At 41.7% G+C, this 19158-nt stretch overlaps 1 protein-coding gene across 1 annotated transcript in view; it reads left to right on the forward strand.

Annotated features, from left to right (window-relative positions):
* LOC308083427 (dynein axonemal heavy chain 11) overlaps nucleotides 1-19158 on the forward strand; it is a gene marked incomplete at both ends in the record, with an annotated part of 121990 nt that overhangs the window by 100686 nt on the left and 2146 nt on the right. The window contains 9 exons of the mRNA XM_080425742.1: nucleotides 385-533; nucleotides 4490-4617; nucleotides 7201-7428; nucleotides 9230-9421; nucleotides 11980-12108; nucleotides 13800-14042; nucleotides 14981-15163; nucleotides 15586-15701; nucleotides 18768-18880. Coding sequence (XP_080281868.1) covers nucleotides 385-533; nucleotides 4490-4617; nucleotides 7201-7428; nucleotides 9230-9421; nucleotides 11980-12108; nucleotides 13800-14042; nucleotides 14981-15163; nucleotides 15586-15701; nucleotides 18768-18880 — 1481 coding nt within the window. The remainder of the gene's footprint in view (nucleotides 1-384; nucleotides 534-4489; nucleotides 4618-7200; nucleotides 7429-9229; nucleotides 9422-11979; nucleotides 12109-13799; nucleotides 14043-14980; nucleotides 15164-15585; nucleotides 15702-18767; nucleotides 18881-19158) is intronic.

Consider the following 19158-nt stretch of genomic DNA (forward strand, 5'->3'; position numbering starts at 1 on the left):
CGCGCCACGAAGTGACGCGTATGAGCTTGTAGATCTGCTATTTTTGAAAAATCATATTTTCTTTTGCAAATCTTTGAATATATATATTTTAAAGCAGCCATTTTTAACTCATGTTTCTGGAGGTACCTGGCACACAATGGTCGTCTCCGTTTTTTTTTCTTTGCTTCTGGGGGTCCCTGGAACAAAATATTTTGAGAACCACTGATATTATACCAACACATATTTTTTTTTAAAGAAAACTGTTAGCTCATAGCGCTATGAGCTTGTATATCTGCTATTTTATGAATAGCCAAAGTATAAAATGATGGTTTAAGTGGTTACACAGATGCGTTCCCGGTTTGAATGGGTTCAAGGTGTGTAATGTCCACTAACTAACCTTGGCAGGATCTTTGTGGAGGAGACCATGGGGAGCAGATATGTGGAGACCGCTGGTCTGGAGCTGGAGAAATCCTTTGAGGAGAGCGAGCCCTCCACCCCGCTGTTCTTCATCCTGTCCACCGGGGTGGATCCTCTCAAAGATGTGGAGAAGTTAGGTAAAATAACCACAAGAAAAACATCATGTTCAAATTAATACTAAAAAAATATTTTATATATATATATGTATATATACAAATGAGGCACAATTATCAGGCATAGAATTTAGTAAAAGTATGTGTCATATAATTAGAGTGTGAGACAAATAATTGGACACATTATATGCCTGCAAGTGAGGCAGTTACATTTTTTGTTTAGTTTGTTTTAAACATCATTGCATGTTATGTTCAAGATAGGTGCACATCACTGTAAGGAAATACATTCCCCACTATAATAAGAGTATAATGATGTAGCTTGTTAACTGTGAGACCAGCTCAGTGGCCTTGTGGTTAGAGCGTCTGCCCTGAGACTGGGAGGTCTGAGTTCGATCCCTGGCCGGGTCACACGAAAGACTTTAAACATGGTAACCAACGTTTCCCTGCTTGGAACTCAGCATCAAGGCTTGGATTAGGGTTAAGTCCCTGCGACATACTACTGTCCTGTCCAGTCTCTGGTATTTTAGGTCAAAACTAGACCTTTTTTACCGTTGCTTTCTTCTCTTCTGTTTGTACCCTCTTAGTAATGTTTTTGTCATGTTGCTTGTTTTCTGTATGGGGACTATGGTTGGAAATTAGCATTCTTGCTAAATCCGGCGTATTTACATTGCATTGTATGTGTGGTGTTCATTAACATGTACTGTCCCTCCCAAATAAACGTATAAATAAAAGCTGTCCAGGGGATGTACTTGTACATAAAGCTGCCTCACGCTACAGAAACAGGAGATAGGCTCCTGTATGGACCACGTGGTTCGCAAGGTGTACTTACTTAGCCTGATTATCAGACTGAAGCTGCGTGGAGCTTCAGTCTGAAATTGGCTGCACTGTAGTCCATTACTTGGGGGAGGGGATTAGCATTTCCCTAAACCAATCACAAGAGATCCAAGGATCCGCCTACATCTGACGTCGCAGGCTAGTGTCGCACAGCTTGAGAACGCCCCGTGGCGCTGATTGGCTTGTCGTTAGACCCCACCCCCACCTCCGACTCTGATTTGACAGGTATTTCTTCTACCGTGAAAAGCCATAGACCATATTCACACGGCGGCCATGTTTCTATGAAGTCAATGAAAGTAGCCACCCCAGGTGGCGGCACTTTCAATGTTAAATTCCAATATGGCCGCCGTGTGAATATGGTCTATAGGCTCACATTATGACACCACACCAAGAGGAGCCCCACTCAGAGAGTGGGCGGGGTCTATGGTCTGGAACCAGGCTAGTACTTACTTGTTATCTGTAGGGGCATTCAGGCCAGTTAACCAGATTCATTCATTTAGTCTCAAAGCCTTTTCAATTGCACAGGGAAGCCACTATGTTAACCACTTGAACCCATATCATCCCTATTCTGGGCATGTCATAATAATACGCAAACTATATTCAACAGGGTGTTGAATATGGCATGTCTCGCCAAAATGCAGGGGAAAAAATGAGAACTCAAGATACAGCTGTCTGATGGAGCCGGCTGGACCAGCCTCATGAACAAACATTATTTCTGAATGATTGTGACCTTTGACATATCATCGTTTTAGGAATATAAGATAAGACATATTAGGTTGTTTTCTAATCACTTGATTTTCGATGTGCACAGTACATCATTTTAATGAGGCATCTAAACAGCGGCAGGTATCGTCTCTGTCTCGGAGGTATCGCGAGATTGGGTTGCCAGACAGGAAATGGAGGACAGTCTTGCGATGCTTTGGCCGTTCAGAAACATACTTTGTGCTCTTTAGATACCTCTATAAAATTATACAGTGTACACACTGTTTGTTCATAAGCTGTCCAGCCGGCTCTCATAGACTCCAATGTTATTCCCCGAACTTCCGGTGTGAGTCTGCCACCCCAGTGCGACGAATGACGCTAAACAGGAAGTGGATGGTGGGGAACCTTTCGACCACGTGATCTCCTGGATCTGTTTGACTTGAGGGTGAAAATGATAGAGAACAGCGCCATCTGGTGGAAAACCACTGAAAACGAAAATGTCGTCATAAGTCGTCCTTGGTAGGCTGGGCCTTTGGGAAAAAAAAGATCGTCATAAGTCGTCCCTGGCAGTGAATGAGTTAATAAGTGTGTTTATGAAGTATTCAACCAATAAATGAAACACTTGTAAGATAAATATAAAACATCTAAACACTGAATCAAGCAACATAAAAACTGTCTGGGGTGAAACAGCCAGAGCAGATGTTAAAATGACCCGAGACATGTTTGAAGGTGAAATATCCCTTTCACACAGATGAAGAGACTGTGTGCTGCGTAATGCGGCGCTGCGGTTGCTATGGTGATCAATTTACCATATTAGGGAGAACAACAGACATCTTCACGGATTGGTCAAACTTTCCATGATGTTACTGCACCCATATAAGTGACCGCAAACACACATAGGCCTGCATTGTGCTTCAGAGCAAAGTTGTAAGCGCTGGTGGTGTAAATCCTCTTTAATCCACGGTAGCTGCAGGTGTTGTGAACCTCTTTAATCCACAGTAGCTGCTGGTGTTGTGAAATGTTCCAGTGGACCGTTCTTCTCAACCACGTACCAAAAGGAACCTGTCAGCATGTTGCTGTCGCCGTGGGAAACGAGCTGTATTTGTTTGGAGGATACGACATGTACAAAATGAATGACTTCATGAATCGGATTGATGTTCAAGTCTTCAACACAGTGTCTTTGCTCTGGATGAAGTTGACCCCAGTGACACCTGGAAGAGGAGCACGTCACCTTGAGGCTCCCCCGATGTTCTGCTGGGGCCACACAGCTGTGCTAATAGAATATACCGTCTACCTCTGGGGAGGGCCTAATTTCTGCATTTCTGCATTTGATGTTGACAACCACACATGGTTCAAACCACAGGTTTCTGGGACTGTTCCAGTGGACAGGAGCTGCCACTCAGCCTGTGTCTTGGGGAAGGTCATGTACTGTATATACATGGAGGATGGTCGTCCCAGCTGTCTAGACACACTGATGACACATACAAGTTGGACACCACCACAATGGTCTGGTCTTTAATTATTACCAGAGGCACTATACCACCTGTTTCATGGTGTCAAACTTCCACCATCATCGGGACAAAGATGTTTGTATTAGGGGAAAGCTCTGGGAGGGGCAGTGGAGTTCAGTGCTACAACTACATCAGAGTGTTTGACACAGAGACCGACCTCTGGCTGAACACACCTTCTGCACAGCTTCCTCCAGGAGCACTCTGGGATCATTCAGCCTTTACCTACAATGGAGAGCTGTACATATATGGTGGCTATATCGATGAACTGTGGAAATTCAGTCCAGAGACCCTCACCTGGAAGAAGGTTGAGCCCAAGGGGAAAGGCCCACGTGCGAGTTCTAGAATGTGCTGTTGCATGGTGGGAGATCGTATCATCCTCTTTGGAGGGGAGGATGCTTCCACCGACCTGTATGTCTTAGACTTGAGTCCTAGTCTGAAGACGTTATGTAAGCTAGCAGTTATTCAGTGCGGTCTGGAGCGGTCGGAACTCCCACACAACATCAAGTGGGAACTGCTGGCAGTCACTGTGGACCAATCATTCTGGACCAAATATGGAGTGACAGCAGGATGGTGGATCAGAGATCTGACATTGTTCACTGAATGTAACAAACAAAAAAAACATTCAGATCCTTTTTTTTTTCTGGCTTACTGGCAGCGTGCACAACGCATGTGGTGCTGATCGGTACAGAAAACCAGACAGACAACCAGACAGACAGACAGACAAAAGAATGTGGTCAGAACATCACTGGAGGGAAAAAAAAAGACCATTACTGCATCAAAAGTAGTCAACAAACTAGACTAATCAAACCCTGAGGAAGACTATTGTCCAAACGTTGGTTTCCTGTGTACCTTTTAATAGGCTCTCTCTGTGTCTTGTTGTTTGTCCGTGATGGTCCTGATGCATTGTGCTGTGTGTGTGTGTGTGTGTTGCAGGGCTTAAGATGGGCTTCTCCATGGAGCAGGGCACCGTGCACAACGTCTCCCTGGGCCAGGGGCAGGAGGAGGTGGCAGAGAGACTGCTGAGGAGGGCCTCTCAGCATGGACACTGGCTCATTCTGCAGGTAACGTACATACCAAGGCTGTGATAGAAGAAGGTACAGTATAGGGTCAGTCAGGCGGCCATTGCCACGCATGGGAGTCAAAACTGAAATCCGGAAGTTCTGTGAAATAACATTGGAGTGAATGACAGCCAGCTGGATCAGCTTGTGAATAGGGCTGTCACGATTGCAAATTTTGCAAAGTTGACGATTAATTGTCACTCAAATAATTGCGATTAATTAATTTAATTGTGTTTCTGTCATTGGAAATGAATGGAACATTATGAATAAATATTACATTTCTGTTTGGCTTTTAGCCACAAAAGTTGCACAGGGCAGATATGACAAATAACACATATTTAATTACTTTATACTTAAAAATAAACATTAATAGTGGAAATAGACGATCTACAAGCTCAAAATGCGTCGCATCGCGACGCGTGTTGAGCTTGTAGATCTGCTATTTCCACTATTTTTGACATTTTTGGAAAATATATGACATTTTTAACACATTGAATGCCAATCGCGTAGATCTACGCGAACCTATTTAAAGCCGCAGCGTGCCAGTCGCGTAGATCTACGCGAACCGCCGATTCCCATGTTAATCGCCCAAGGTGCACTTTCCGAATTTTTTTGATCCATTTCCGTTTCCGGTTTTCGGCCGGAAACGGAATTATTCGGGTTCCGGTTTTTTCGATCGTATCCGCTTCCTGTCTGGGATCCTGTTTAAAACTCGATTTTCTCGGTTTGTTGTTTTTCTCCTCGCTGATCACTGTTTAGCGTGTATCGGCTGTAGCTTCAAGATGGCGGCTCGCATTTGGAAACTGTTTTCGCTGGACGTTTCTCACAGATCCGCTGTGTGTTTAGAACCAAATGAACGCGCACTTTTAACTTATTTAGCGAGGTCTGTGGCGACATGATAAAAACAAAAAAACAACAATAAAACGCTGGCACTGGTGAGTACATTATGAGATTAAACTCTGGCATGGAATGTGTTAACATGGAATTGATTATGATGATTATGACGATTATGCTAAAATAATTGCGATTATATAAAATAATGTGCGATTAGACGATTAGGTAATAATTGTGACAGGCCTACTTGTGAACAAACACTATTCCTGAACGATTACGACCTATGTGATATAATCGGTTCAGGAATATAAGAGGAGACATAATAACAGGTTGTTTTGTGATCGCTGTTTTTTTTTTACGTGCACACTATACGTGATTTTATTGAGGCATCTAAACAGCGGCAGGTATCGTTTCTGGCTCGGTAGTATCGCGATATTTGAGTTGTCAGACTGGCAGCGATTGACAGTCTCTTTGGCACGTTCAGAAACGTACTCTATGCTCTTTAGATACCTCTAGTCGTTGTCACACGCATAATGTGTCATTTTAGATTTGTAGCTATAACCATTATTTTATGCTTTTTGGGCTATTCAAAAATAGTAGATCTGCAAGCTCAGTGGTGGCGGTGCTACGAGCCTGTAGATCTGCTATTGTTTTTGAATCATCGTGAAAATGTGTGCAAATCTTTGAATACATATATTTTTAACTCAAAAAAATATGTATTCAAAAATGTTTAACTCAAATCTTTGCTTCTGGGCATTCTACAAATGTCTTCTAAATCCTAACAGTTATTTTTTTTAAAGTTGCTATAATATTTCAAACTTTTTTCATGTCAAGGACCCCCAGAAGGAAAGATTTGAGTTAAAAATGTATTGTATCAAAGATTTGCAAACATTTTCACGTTTTTTTTAATCCCAAAAAATAACAGATCTACAAGCTCATAGTGCGGCACTCGGTGCCGCGCTATGAGCTTGTATATCTGCTGTTTTTTGAATAGCCAAAGTATAAGATAATGGTTAAAGTGGTTTCTTTCCCGGTCTTAATGGGCTAATATACCTTCCCTGGTACAAATGTTTACTCAGCAGCCATGGAGCGGCAGACTGCTGTACTGTTCCCAGACAGTCACTGCAGAAACCTAATTGAATTAGCTCACCTCCTGAGCCGGGGAACACAAACTCAATTTGGTTCAATCAGGATCATGATTGGCTAAATCAGCCGTATAAACGGCTTGCCTGAAAGGGAAATCGTGCCGTGCAGCCAATCGCATCACTGCAGCCTTTCAGAACAATGGAAGGAAGCGTTTCTTTTGGAATACAACGTAAAATGTGTAGTTTGTAGATATATAAACTATATATATATATATATATATATATATATATATATATATATATATATATATATATATATATGACCGGCCTGGTCATCAAATTATTGGCTTAGGAATGCGACAAAAACTAAAAAATCTCAGTGAATTCAAGGCTTCATGGGGTGAGTAATTGATAGAAAATTAGCAATTTTTTGGATGAACTATCCCTTTAATTCACATTTTATGAAATGATAGCGATATTGATGAAATGTCCTTTTTTGGTATTTTGGTTTTGCCCATGTTGAATTCTCCTCTCCTCTCCTCTCCTCTCCTCTCCTCTCCTCTCCTCTCCTCTCCTCTCCTCTCCTCTCCTCTCCTCTCCTCTCCTCCACTATTCTGTTTATACCACATTCTACCCTCTATATCCTATTCTTCTATATCGTTATCAGAATGTCCATCTGGTGGCGCGCTGGCTGCCCACCCTGGAGGTGCTGGTGGAGAGCGTGGCGGTGGACAGTCATCCAGACTACAGGCTCTTCATCAGCGGGGAGCCCGCGGCCGACCCCGACCGGCACGTCATTCCCAGAGGTTTACTGGAGAACGCCGTCAAGATCACCAGCGAGCCGCCCACCGGCATGAACGCCAGTCTGCACGCCGCCCTGAACAACTTCAGCCAGGTACGAACGAGGCAAAACGCATGGATTTAAAGTAATACTAGGTAACGTTTTCAACAAAACTAAAGTTAAATTGTATATCTTTTGCGAGTGGCAAAAGTTTCACAACACCCACTCCGTGAATTTCACCCCCGGAAGCCTTTTATTTATATATTTTCTATTGAACGTGTACGGGGGGGACTTTCCCGGGAAAATGACGTTCCTGGCCAACGTCATGACGTCGTGGCCGACGTCCTCAGGAACTACCGCAACGGTTTCCTGTTTGGCCAGGAACTAGCGCGCTATTAACAAAAAGGAACCTCACGCTGATTTTAAGAGAATGTAGGATTGGAAGATCGAAAAAGAACAGAAAAAGAAAGCACAGCTCATGGTAACTAATGCTCCACTGGCTAAGAGAAACGATCCGTAGATAGTATAAAACAATTAAAAGATCGCTTTTTGAAACGCTTCCGGCTTCCGGTGAAAACGAATGGAATTCTGGGTAATCGAGGACTAGGGAAATTGTATGCAGTGACGGTAGTGACCAGCAGAGGTTGCTAAAAATCGTTATTTGTGATTCTGCATTGTACAACTTTAAGTTCTCAGTCGCTAACGACCGATTTCAGTCATTTGGATTCCATAGAAGTCAGCATCGTCTTCTATGGAAGCGTGTCATGCACCGAAAATAGGCGATCTACAAGCTTACAACACGTCGCGCTGCGACGTGTTGTAAGCTTGTAGATCGCCTATTTTCGGTTATTAGTTATTTTAAGATTAAAGGGATAGTTCATCCCCAAAATGACTTTTTTTGTATCGATTAGTCACCACATGGAGCCGTGAATTCATGGATATTTTTTTGGTTTTTGTTGCATTCCTAAGCCAAATAATTTGATGACCGGCAGGCGGCAGCGGTTCCGGTAGGAGACACAAAGAGTCTCCTTTGTGTCTCCTACCGGAACCGCTGCCTACCGGTCCGCTGGTCATCAAATTATTGGTACGAAGTACAATTTTGAGATATTTTTTACCTTAGTGGAGTATTTCCAATGTTCAATACTTTTACTTCTACTCCACTACATCTCGGAGGAAAATATTGTACTTTTACTCCACTACAATTATTTGAAAACGTTACTAGTTACTTTTTAGATTACCACTTAAGCTCTACATATATATTTCACAACGCGTCACATTGCGACGCGTTGTGAGCTTGTAGATCGGCTATTTTCAAAAGATTTGTATACATTTTGAAAACTTTTAATGGGACATTCTGCATTATGAGTACCTTCACTTGTGGTACTTTAAAGGAGGAGTTCACCCAAAAAAATACTTATTTTCTATCAATTGCACACCCTATGAAGCCTTGAATCCATGGATTCTTTTTTGTTTTTGTCACATTCCTAAGCTAATAATTTGATTCCCTTCTCCTACCGGCTAATGTATCCGGTAGGAGACACAAAGTAGATCATTTGTGTCTCCTACCGGAAATACACACGGTCATCAAATTATTGTCTTAGGAATGCCACAAAAACAAGAATAAATCCATGAAATCAAGGCTTCATGGGGTGTGTAATTGATAGAAATAAGTCATTTTTTGGGTGAACTCCTCCTTTAAGTATATTTTGATGCCAATACTTTTATACTTTTACTCAAGTACATTTTGAATTCTGAACCTTTACTTGTCAAGTGTGTATGCCTACATTACAGCACACTTCTGGTTGGCATGGCAACTTTGCCAACCACGACCGTAAAACAAATGCTTTCCACGTTGGCGTGTACAATGACGACGTGTCTCTCTCTTCTCTTTGTCTTCATCACACACGTCCTCCAGGACACTCTGGAGATGTGCTGCAGGGAGCAGGAGTTCAACTCCGTGTTCTTCTCTCTCTGCTACTTCCACGCCTGCGTGACGGAGCGCCGTAAGTTCGGTCCCCAGGGATGGAACCGCTCGTACCCCTTCAACACCGGAGACCTCACCATCTCTGTCAACGTCCTCTACAACTACCTGGAGGCCAACTCCAAGGTATGCTCACCTTCATCCTGGGCTGTTGAAGCCATCAAATATACAAATACAACACAACAACATCACAAGGTACAGTAAGACAATTTAGGCTAAAAGGATAGGACAAAAAAGTCTTGGGGACTTGTTTCCATTGTGGTCCTATGTATTCAATTTCATCAACATAGCATAAAAAATGTGCACAATAATACATGTCATCAACAATTACAGAACAGGGTTAGGATTTTGGCGAAAAGATTTGGTGTAAAGGGGAAAACCAAGTATTTTCGCCAGCGTGCACCTAGGTATCAATCACCTATCAATCACCTAAGTGTCAATCACCTAAGTATCAATCACCTAGGTATCAATCACCCTTAACGATGTATCAATCACCCCTAACGATAATGGCGGTGAGGTTTTGGGTGGTGGCGGTGCAGCTAGTTCAGCGGATGCTGGATTATCCCCATGCTGCCTCCAATTACTTAGTGAAATTTTTTTGCTCCACTATTAAGCATGAAAAATGTCTGTTCCTATATTGCGTGTCTGCTCTTTAGAGCTACGGACGCCCCAACCTGTAATTTAGCTTTATATCTCGGCAAGACACACAAAAAAAAATCCATTCTCACGACAGTTGCGCTTCTCTAGTCGCAACTCCTAATGCTTCCCTCTTAGCACTCTTATTACCGCGGTCACAACCAATTATATCTGCTGGGTATACTGCCCTCCAAAAAAAAAAAAGGAAAAAAAGAATGTCCTTCATTATGTTAACCCATTCAGACCGGGAACGCATCTGTGTCATTTTTTTGATTTCTTTGGCTATTCAAAAATAGCAGATATACAAGCTCATAGCGATAGATCTGCAAAAAAAACGTGAAAATGTGTGCAAATCTTTGAATATATATATATTTTTTTTTAACTAAAATCTTTGCTTCTCTGGGATCCCCGGAACAAAATATTTTGAGGGGGTCCACAGACAAATGCATATCATTTTGGGGGTCCTTGACATGAAAAAAGTTTGAGAACCACTGATATTATAGCAACATAAGTTTGAAAAAAAGAAAAACTGTTTGTAGAATACCCAGAAGCAAAGATTTGAGTTCAAAATGTTTGCTTTAAAAAACATACATATGTTCAAAGATTCAAGTTTTTTCACACATTTTCAACATTTTTGAACAGCTCAAAAGTATAAAATAACGTTTTTTTTAAGTGGTTACACACACACAGATGCGTTCCCCCGGTCTTAACGGGTTAACTAAACACAGTAACCTGTATGTGCGTATACAGAGGATTCATTAGGAGGGCAATGAAGCGTTCTCCTAAATGTAATTACATGCAGGGCTGATCTGACACTCCGCCACGCTGCATAAGTGATCACTGCAATTAGAGCTGATGAAGGAAGCAATTTGCAAAACAATACAGGTACAAATGATTGTGAACCGGCAGCTTTTGTCATTTGTTATGAATCCGGGATAGAGGCTCTTCTCTCTCTTCTCTCTCCTCTTTCCTCCTTCACCCTCCTCAGAGGATCATAATGCCCCCTCACCCCCCACCCCCTCACCCCTACCCCCTGCTGAGGTAGAGGCCTCATGGTGTCACACATTGAGATCATTGTGTGTAAAGAAACGTAATTTCTGGCCCATTTCGCAACCATTATCGTCGTTAAAAGTGCTTATTTTTTTTATTGCGGAGGAGAATCGTTATTGTTAGCGTTGTGCGATTTCCAGGATAGAACCATCGACGTGTGATGATGAGGAGGAGTTTAATGAAGAAAAACAAGCACACTTAAAACACAAGTGGTTTTCAACTGATTTCACAATGGAATTGAAATTCATATTACTCTTGTGAAGTCATTACCCAATATTAAAGATAGGGTAAGTGATTGGGTGTAGGTTAAAATAAGTGATAAATAGCTCTATATTGTGATAGTAATCATTGCTATAGAGTGTTTGTTCAGTAACAGGGGTCTCCATGTCTCTCTAGCTCTTTAGTAAACAGACATTTTCAGGTCGGGATACCAATTTAATTCAATCAGGGGAGAGAACTCATACGGGATACAGGATAAACAAGTGAAATGGAAGTAATGACCTAAAGACATGAGTAAACCCAACTGGAACACTATACAATTTAAGCTGATAAATGGGTACTCTCTTTCCTGATTGGCTGAAATTGGTAACCCATCTGAAAATGTATTTTCTATTTATTAAACAGTTGGAGAGACATGGAGACCCCTATTACTGAACAAACACTTTATAGCAATAATTACTATCAGAATATAGTGCTTTTTTTCCTTCTATAACAAATCTCCTTGGTATTGACAGAGGGAATATATATATCAGATCTGCAAGTTCACAAATCGTCTTATGGGACATCATTGTATGATGATGTGTTATAACACTAGCTTCAAAGTTCAGCTTTTGGGAGGTTTGAAACTTTGCTTTTTGCTGTCCAACTTCAAAAAAAAGTGTGAAACGCTGGTTCACATAGAAGACAAGACAGTCCATCGACACTTGAAGCTAGTCTATTGCGCCGCGCTTCAGTGTGAACGGGGCTTTTAGTGTCGTGAGACTGAAGTGATGTCGTTGTCCTTGCAGGTGCCATGGGAGGACCTGTGCTACCTGTTTGGAGAGATCATGTATGGAGGTCACATCACCGATGACTGGGACCGGAGGCTCTGCCGCACCTACCTGCAACAATACATGACGCCCACTATGGTACTGTACCTACTGTACCACCACACCTACCTGCAGCAATACATGACACCCACTATGGTACTGTGTACTGTACCTACTGTACCTACTGTACCACCACACCTACCTGCAACAATACATGACGCCCACTATGGTACTGTGTACTGTACCTACTGTACCTACTGTACCACCACACCTACCTGCAGCAATACATGGCACCCACTATGGTACTGTAGCAATATTGCGCTTGTGAGCCTCAGGCATTACTGCTTGTCAACCAGTAGGTGTCCTATACCAGACATCAGGGTCTTAAATGTCTCAATGGAAGAGCAGGGAGAACCACCTCCAACCACTCACTGCACATGTACTAGTTATGATGTATTTAAGGCGCTGTAAGTGATATTTTCCAGATTGCAGCTACAAGTGACCAACAGATGAGGTGTGTGTGTGTGTGTGTGTGTGTGTGTGTGTGTGTGTGTGTGTGTGTGTGTGTGTGTGTGTGTGTGTGTGTGTGTGTGTGTGTGTGTGTGTGTGTGTGTGTGTGTGTGTGTGTGTGTGTGTGTGTGTGTGTGTGTGTGTGTGTGTGTGTGTGTGTGTGTGTGTGGAGATGATTTGGTGTTGGTCTGAGAGAAGTTCGTTGGACATTTCATAGTGATTTATATTTCATGGTAGGACGGTATGAAGCATTACCTTTCAGCCCAGATAGACTATTAGGCTCCACACAGACTATCAGCCATCGATCACAGTCTAGTTGTGTATGCACAGCATCCACTGTCCCACACATGTACTGTTGTCCTTCATATTGATTATTACCATCCAAATACCTCATTTAAAACACACAGACAAGCTTGAACTTCCAATTGTCCCTTGTTCAATTCCTTCTGAGGAGGATGGGGAATGTAAGAAAAATGTCATCTGGAATTTATTTTAGTGAATAAAAACATATTGTAACAATCTGTACGGAAGAGTATATGAACCCCTTCAATCCGGCACAGCATTTGTAACATTTTAGATGTTACTATTTATAACTTGCAACATACGTTATAACTTGCAACCTACTTTAGCCCCATCTGACCTTACTTTCATGTGCTTTTTTCTCTGCAAACTTCTAAATAAAGTATTCAATCAATCAATCAAAAGTCAGGTTAACATTTAGGTAAGGACATAACATGTACAGATTGCTGCTTTAACTTGCTGCAGTTTATTGAGATAGAGCCACAGTATAAAAATACTCTGTTCCCACTAAAAGACTTGTGTTCAAAATGTTACTTGAGTAAAAAATGTAAAAGTATTGGCATCAAAATATACTTAAAGTAGCAAAAGTAAAAGCACTAAAATGTTTGAAAATAGCAGATCTACAAGCTCACAACGTGTCGCGATGCGACACATTGTGAGCTTGTAGATCTGCTATTTTCAAATAGCCTATGTATAAAACAGGGCTAAAGTGGTTAATGTATGTTAAATAATATAATAATATATATCTGCAAAGTAACTAGTAAATTAAGTTTTCAAATAATTGTAGTGCAGTAAAAAGTACAATATTTGCCTCTGAGATGTAGTGGAGTAGAAGAAAAAGTACTGAAAATTGGAAATACTCCAGTAAAGTAAAAATTCCTCAAAATGGTACAGTACTTGAGTAAATGTACTTAGTTACTTAACACCACTACCTACCTTGAACTCAACTCAGCCTCACGTCCACCACGTAACTGTTTCAGTTTGAAGGGGAGCTGTTTCTGTGTCCCGGCTTCCTGGCCCCGCCCTTCCTGGACTACAGCGGTTACCACGGTTACGTGGACGAGCACCTGCCGCCGGAGAGCCCCGCCCTGTACGGCCTGCACCCCAACGCCGAGCTGGAGACCCTGGGCGTCACCTCACACGCCCTGTTCAGAGCCCTGCTGGAGCTGCAGCCCCACGGGACCACCAGGGGAGAGGGGGCCACGCAGAGCACAGAGGAGAAGGTATACGGGACCCCCAGGGGTCCTTAGGGGGGGGTACCAGGGGGTCCCCAGCTAAATTAGTTAATAAAGCGTCACAATCATTTTTATCCATATCTTATTCTTTGGCTATTCAAAAATAGCAGATCTACAAGCTCATATCGCGGCACCGAGTGCCGCGCTATGAGCTTGTAGATCTGCTATTTATTTTTTTATCGTGAAAATGTGTGCAAATCTTTGAATATTATTTTTTTTAAGCGAACATTTAGAACTCAAATCTTCGCTTCTGGGGGGTCCCTGGAACAACATATTTTGAGATGGGGGTCCGCAGCCAAATACAAATCATTTTGGGGGTCCTTGACATGAAAATGTTTGAGAATCACTGCTCTACTGCAGTGGACCCCCAAATTGTCTGCGGACCACCATCTGAAAATGTTTTGTGCCAGGGACCCCCAGAAGAGAAGAAATTATTAAAATTGTCAACATTCAACATTTTCGATATTTTTCAAAAAAAAACAACTAAAATAGCAGATATACAAGCTCGCAGTGTGGCACGAAGTGACGCGCTTGTGAGCTTTTAGATCTGCTGTTTTTGAATAGCCAACGTATGGCCTAAATGTATAAAGTGGTTTAAAAAAATTCTGATGTTATCAACTAATTTAGCTGGGGATGTTTATAATTATGCAACAACTTACACCAAGGTTTATGAAGTATTATAAGTGCTGGTCATAATGCATTATAAGCTCAGAGGAACAGCACACTATAACTACCTTAACTTAGCCAGTTACAAAGTGTCTTTGTTATAAGTTCTTATGCATAATCATAAAACATTTATTAACTTAATGCCTTAAGTTATAAGCACATTATAATGCATTATAAATGCTATTATAATGCATTATAGACACGACCTGTACCAGTAAAGTAAATAGTAAAACTGAAATATTGAATGTAATGTTCATCAGGTGAAGATGGTCCTTGATGACATCATGGAGAAGCTTCCAGAGGAGTACAACATGGCCGACATCACGGCGAAGACGGCCCAGCGCAGCCCCTACATCCTGGTGTGCTTCCAGGAGTGTGAACGTATGAACGTCCTCCTGGCAGAGATGTCCCGCTCCCTCAGAGAGCTGGACCTGGGCCTGAAGGTACAGGAAGCTCTTGCCTTTTATAGACTCACTTAAAGTTAGTTTAAAGGGACAGTTCACCCTTCTATCGATTAGTCACCCGGGCACCTAGGCTACAATGTAACCTGACAGCGCGTCGCGCGGGTTCGAGTCCCGATCCCGATGGCCTTTGCTGAGTGTCACTCCCCATCTCTCTTTTCCCATTTCAGCCTACTGTACCATCAATAATAAAGGCATAAAAAGCCCAAAAATAAATCAAAAAAGAAAAGTATCCTTTGGAGAAATGTAGACTACATGTTCGACTGTATGTTTGATAATATCATAATTTAACAATTTAATTAAAACGTGTGTTAACCACTTTAACCCTGGCATCCCTATTTTGAGAAAAATGTACCATGTTGTCCACATTGATGTCCTGTTTCACACTGCGACTCCTCTACCAGGGAGAGCTGACCATGTCGTCCAACATGGAGGCTCTGCAGGCAGCTCTGTTCACCGATACACTCCCTGTGTCCTGGGACAGACTGGGGTCCCCCTCCGCCAAGACCCTCACACACTGGTACGTACTGAACCCATTATAACCTTAACCTAACACTATACCTCCACCAAGACCCTCACACACTGGTAACTATACTGAAACAATTCCAGTGCTTAATTTGTAAATTATTAGGTGCCGGAGCTCGTGAGTCTGACTAAACATTACTGTTTATCATATATATATATATATATATATATATATATATATATATATATATATATATATATATATATATATATATATATATATATATATACTGTATATATATATATATATATTTTTTTTTAATGTTTGTTTATGCTGTTTTTAGTTTTGGTCTTTTTATGTTAGGGTTTTAGATAGGCTTGATGTTCTGACATCAAACTTGGAAAGGAGAGAGAGAACACACGTTTACCTGATTACTCGTCATGGTGTTTATTTCCTCTCTCTCTCTCTCTCTCTCTCTCTCTCTCTCTCTCTCTCTCTCTCTCTCTCTATCTCTATCCTCATGTCCTCTCAAAAGTTGTAAATGAAAAACTACTACTGAGGGGGAGGCGGGGCCTTTGCGTTATTTGCAGAGTCAGATCACCCGGCTCACGGGAGCAACCATTTTTTCGAATAGCGAATAATAAAGTGTTTCAATTGTGGCAATAATACAAACGTCTGACAGCAAGTCTGACAGCACATACCCTCAAAGTTTAGAGATGAGGTGTCGTATTTATTTTTAGGCTTTTCTGAAGCAGAACATCACAAGAAGCTAAACCACAAGAGAAGAGAAGTGGGATATGGATTAAACAGTGTGGAAGTCCTTATACTCATAGCTTAATTCAACAAAGATGAACAACTCCTCTCTCTCTCTCTCTCTCTCTCTCTCTCTCTCTCTCTCTCTCTCTCTCTCTCTCTCTCTCTCTCTCTCCCTCCCTATATTGCTTTCTCTATCTCTCTTTCCTTACACCAAAGAGCTCCAGCAGTGCAGCCCCACAAGCCCTGGCACACAGCACAACACATAAACAAAATGATGCTCTCCGCTTACCTCTCTCTGTTCCTGTCAGATTGCCACTGAAAACCATGCCTGTGGACTCCACAGTCCACAGAACATACAGTACATAGGGCTCTAAGCTTTGAGAAACCCGGGGGGGGGGGACTAGGACTTAGTGAAGGGCAAATTGAAGTCTTTAAACAAGAATGCACTCAGTATAGACAAATCCACAGAGCGAATGCCTGTAGCTGCGTGTCGCGGTGCGGAGCGGCGTTTGCTTCACACCGCAGTAATGACTGCCGCTCTGTGGATTCGTCTATAGTGAAGACCTCTGACAATGCCTCAAAAATTCCCCAATTTCCATTGTAAAGTTACGCCTGATGGCCAAATGCTCTGATGCTGTATGTTGGAAGACGATGAGCAGGCAATACGGCCTTTAACTTATGTACCGTAGGTCACAGACAAACCAACATAATTGCATAGCCTCCTTATTCTTTTAACTTTCCAACCTTCCATTTCCAATGTATTTCAGAGCCATAATCGGGTCTTGTAATGTTCACTTAGAGAAGATGGTGATTAAATGGTAGGTCTTACTGATCATTATCATATTATAAAAGAAACGAATGGTCTGCCTATAGGTGGTTATCTATTGTTTCATACCTCCGTACCTTGCTGAGATTTCACAGGGGTATATGATAAATGTCATACAAATGATGGCATTTGTATCAAATAAAGTCAATGTAAAAGCCGGTGATAGTAGTCATTGTAGCATGTATGACATTGTCTAGCGTACAATGCTGTGTGATTAATATGCGACTAGCCTACTTATAGACAAGTCTTTGTTCTGGGTTTAAAGCACACAGTTCATGGTTCAGACGTCTTTATTCAGGAACAAATAAAACAACCTTTTGTTCCATAGTGGATCGTTTTCAGGTCTTTTTACTTGTAACCGTACCTTGCTGACATTTCACAGGGGTTATATGATATAATATGTCTTATGATGTATGACATCATTGTGGGTGTGCGTATACAGTAGTTAACCCTTCATTTAAATACTTATGTTCCATAGAATAATGATAGTTATTTAAATACTTTTATGGTCCATAGGATAATAATAGATATTTAAATACTTCTGGTCCATAGGATAATGGACAGGCAGGACATAAGGGCTCTTCTTCCATACATTCAGCATAGCTTACTGAAGGACCCCATGGCCCATGACACTACTTGTTGCCACGGTGACACCAGCACATCAGTGGGCTGAATGTGTGGGGGGGGGGGGGGGGGAGACGACGACACACAGACTGACAATGTGAATAATAAGCTGGTTGTGTTGATGGAAGAACCCATCTCAACACAAAGTTATACAGTATGTGACAATATTACATGTGATTCTATCTGGAACATACATGGGCAACTGGTGGCCCAGGGGCCTCGAGCGGCCCCCACCTTCACTTAATGCGGCCCGCAGGTTAATATCGGAATCCTGATATATTATTGATTTCAGCTGTTACAATTCCAAACATGCACATATGACCCGCTTTAATTACTTCAGTCTATATTAGTAGCTTAGTGACTAGTATTAAAATTGTCTTTTTTATGTCCAGTGTATTTGTATTTAAGTTCAAAAAGTTAACACAACTGAATGCATTTGAAATAAAATAAAAAAAATACTTTTCAGGATTTCCAATAAAAAAATAGCACAAAAAAATCTGGATTCCAATTAAGAAATAGCAGATCTACAAGCTCATGAGCTTGTAGATCTGCTATTTTTGCTACTTTTGTGTAACATAGAAGAATTAATTTACGGGGAAAAAAAGTTAAAATACGAGAGTCTGTCTGCCCGATTATGCAATGTGGCCCTCTGGAGTGAGTGTGGAAATATAGTGGCCCTTTACATCATGAAAGTTGCCCACCGCTGATCTAGAAGCATCTGTGTTTTTGACAGCAGTCCCTGTGGAATAGTTTACCTTCCAGCTTACCAACCTCCATGTTGATCAGTTATTCTCTCTAAAAAGCTGGCACACGTGCACGGCGAACATGCACATTTGACACCCTGTTTGAGGGGCTGAATATAAGTATGGTCACCCTATGTTTTAATAATTATGACTCTGTTTTGTGTCTCTTAGGTTCGGTGATGTGCTGAGTGCTTGTCGAGAGCTGGACAGCTGGACCCAGGACCTGGTTCTACCAGCCGTGGTCTGGTTGTCTGGGTTCTTCAACCCTCAGTCCTTCCTCACTGGTGAGTCTCTGTTCCCTGTTAAACCCATGGATTCAAGTTCATATGAGGTCATATTACTTCTGTGCTCTGTGATCCGCAAACCATAAATAGCCATCTCATTCATTCTCGTTGTATGGAGAAACTAGTGTTGACAGCAAATTTTGATTCAGTTTTAGTCATAGTCCTTTTGAATCCAATTCCATTTAGTTTTAGTCATATTTTAGTCATCTGAAATGTTTTACTGTTAGTCTAGTTTTAGTCGATTAAATATCATAGAATTATAGTCGACTAAATCTACA

The sequence above is a fragment of the Gymnoscopelus braueri genome (genome assembly GCF_963280865.1).
Source record: "Gymnoscopelus braueri genome assembly, chromosome: 4".
NCBI lineage: Eukaryota > Metazoa > Chordata > Actinopteri > Myctophiformes > Myctophidae > Gymnoscopelus > Gymnoscopelus braueri.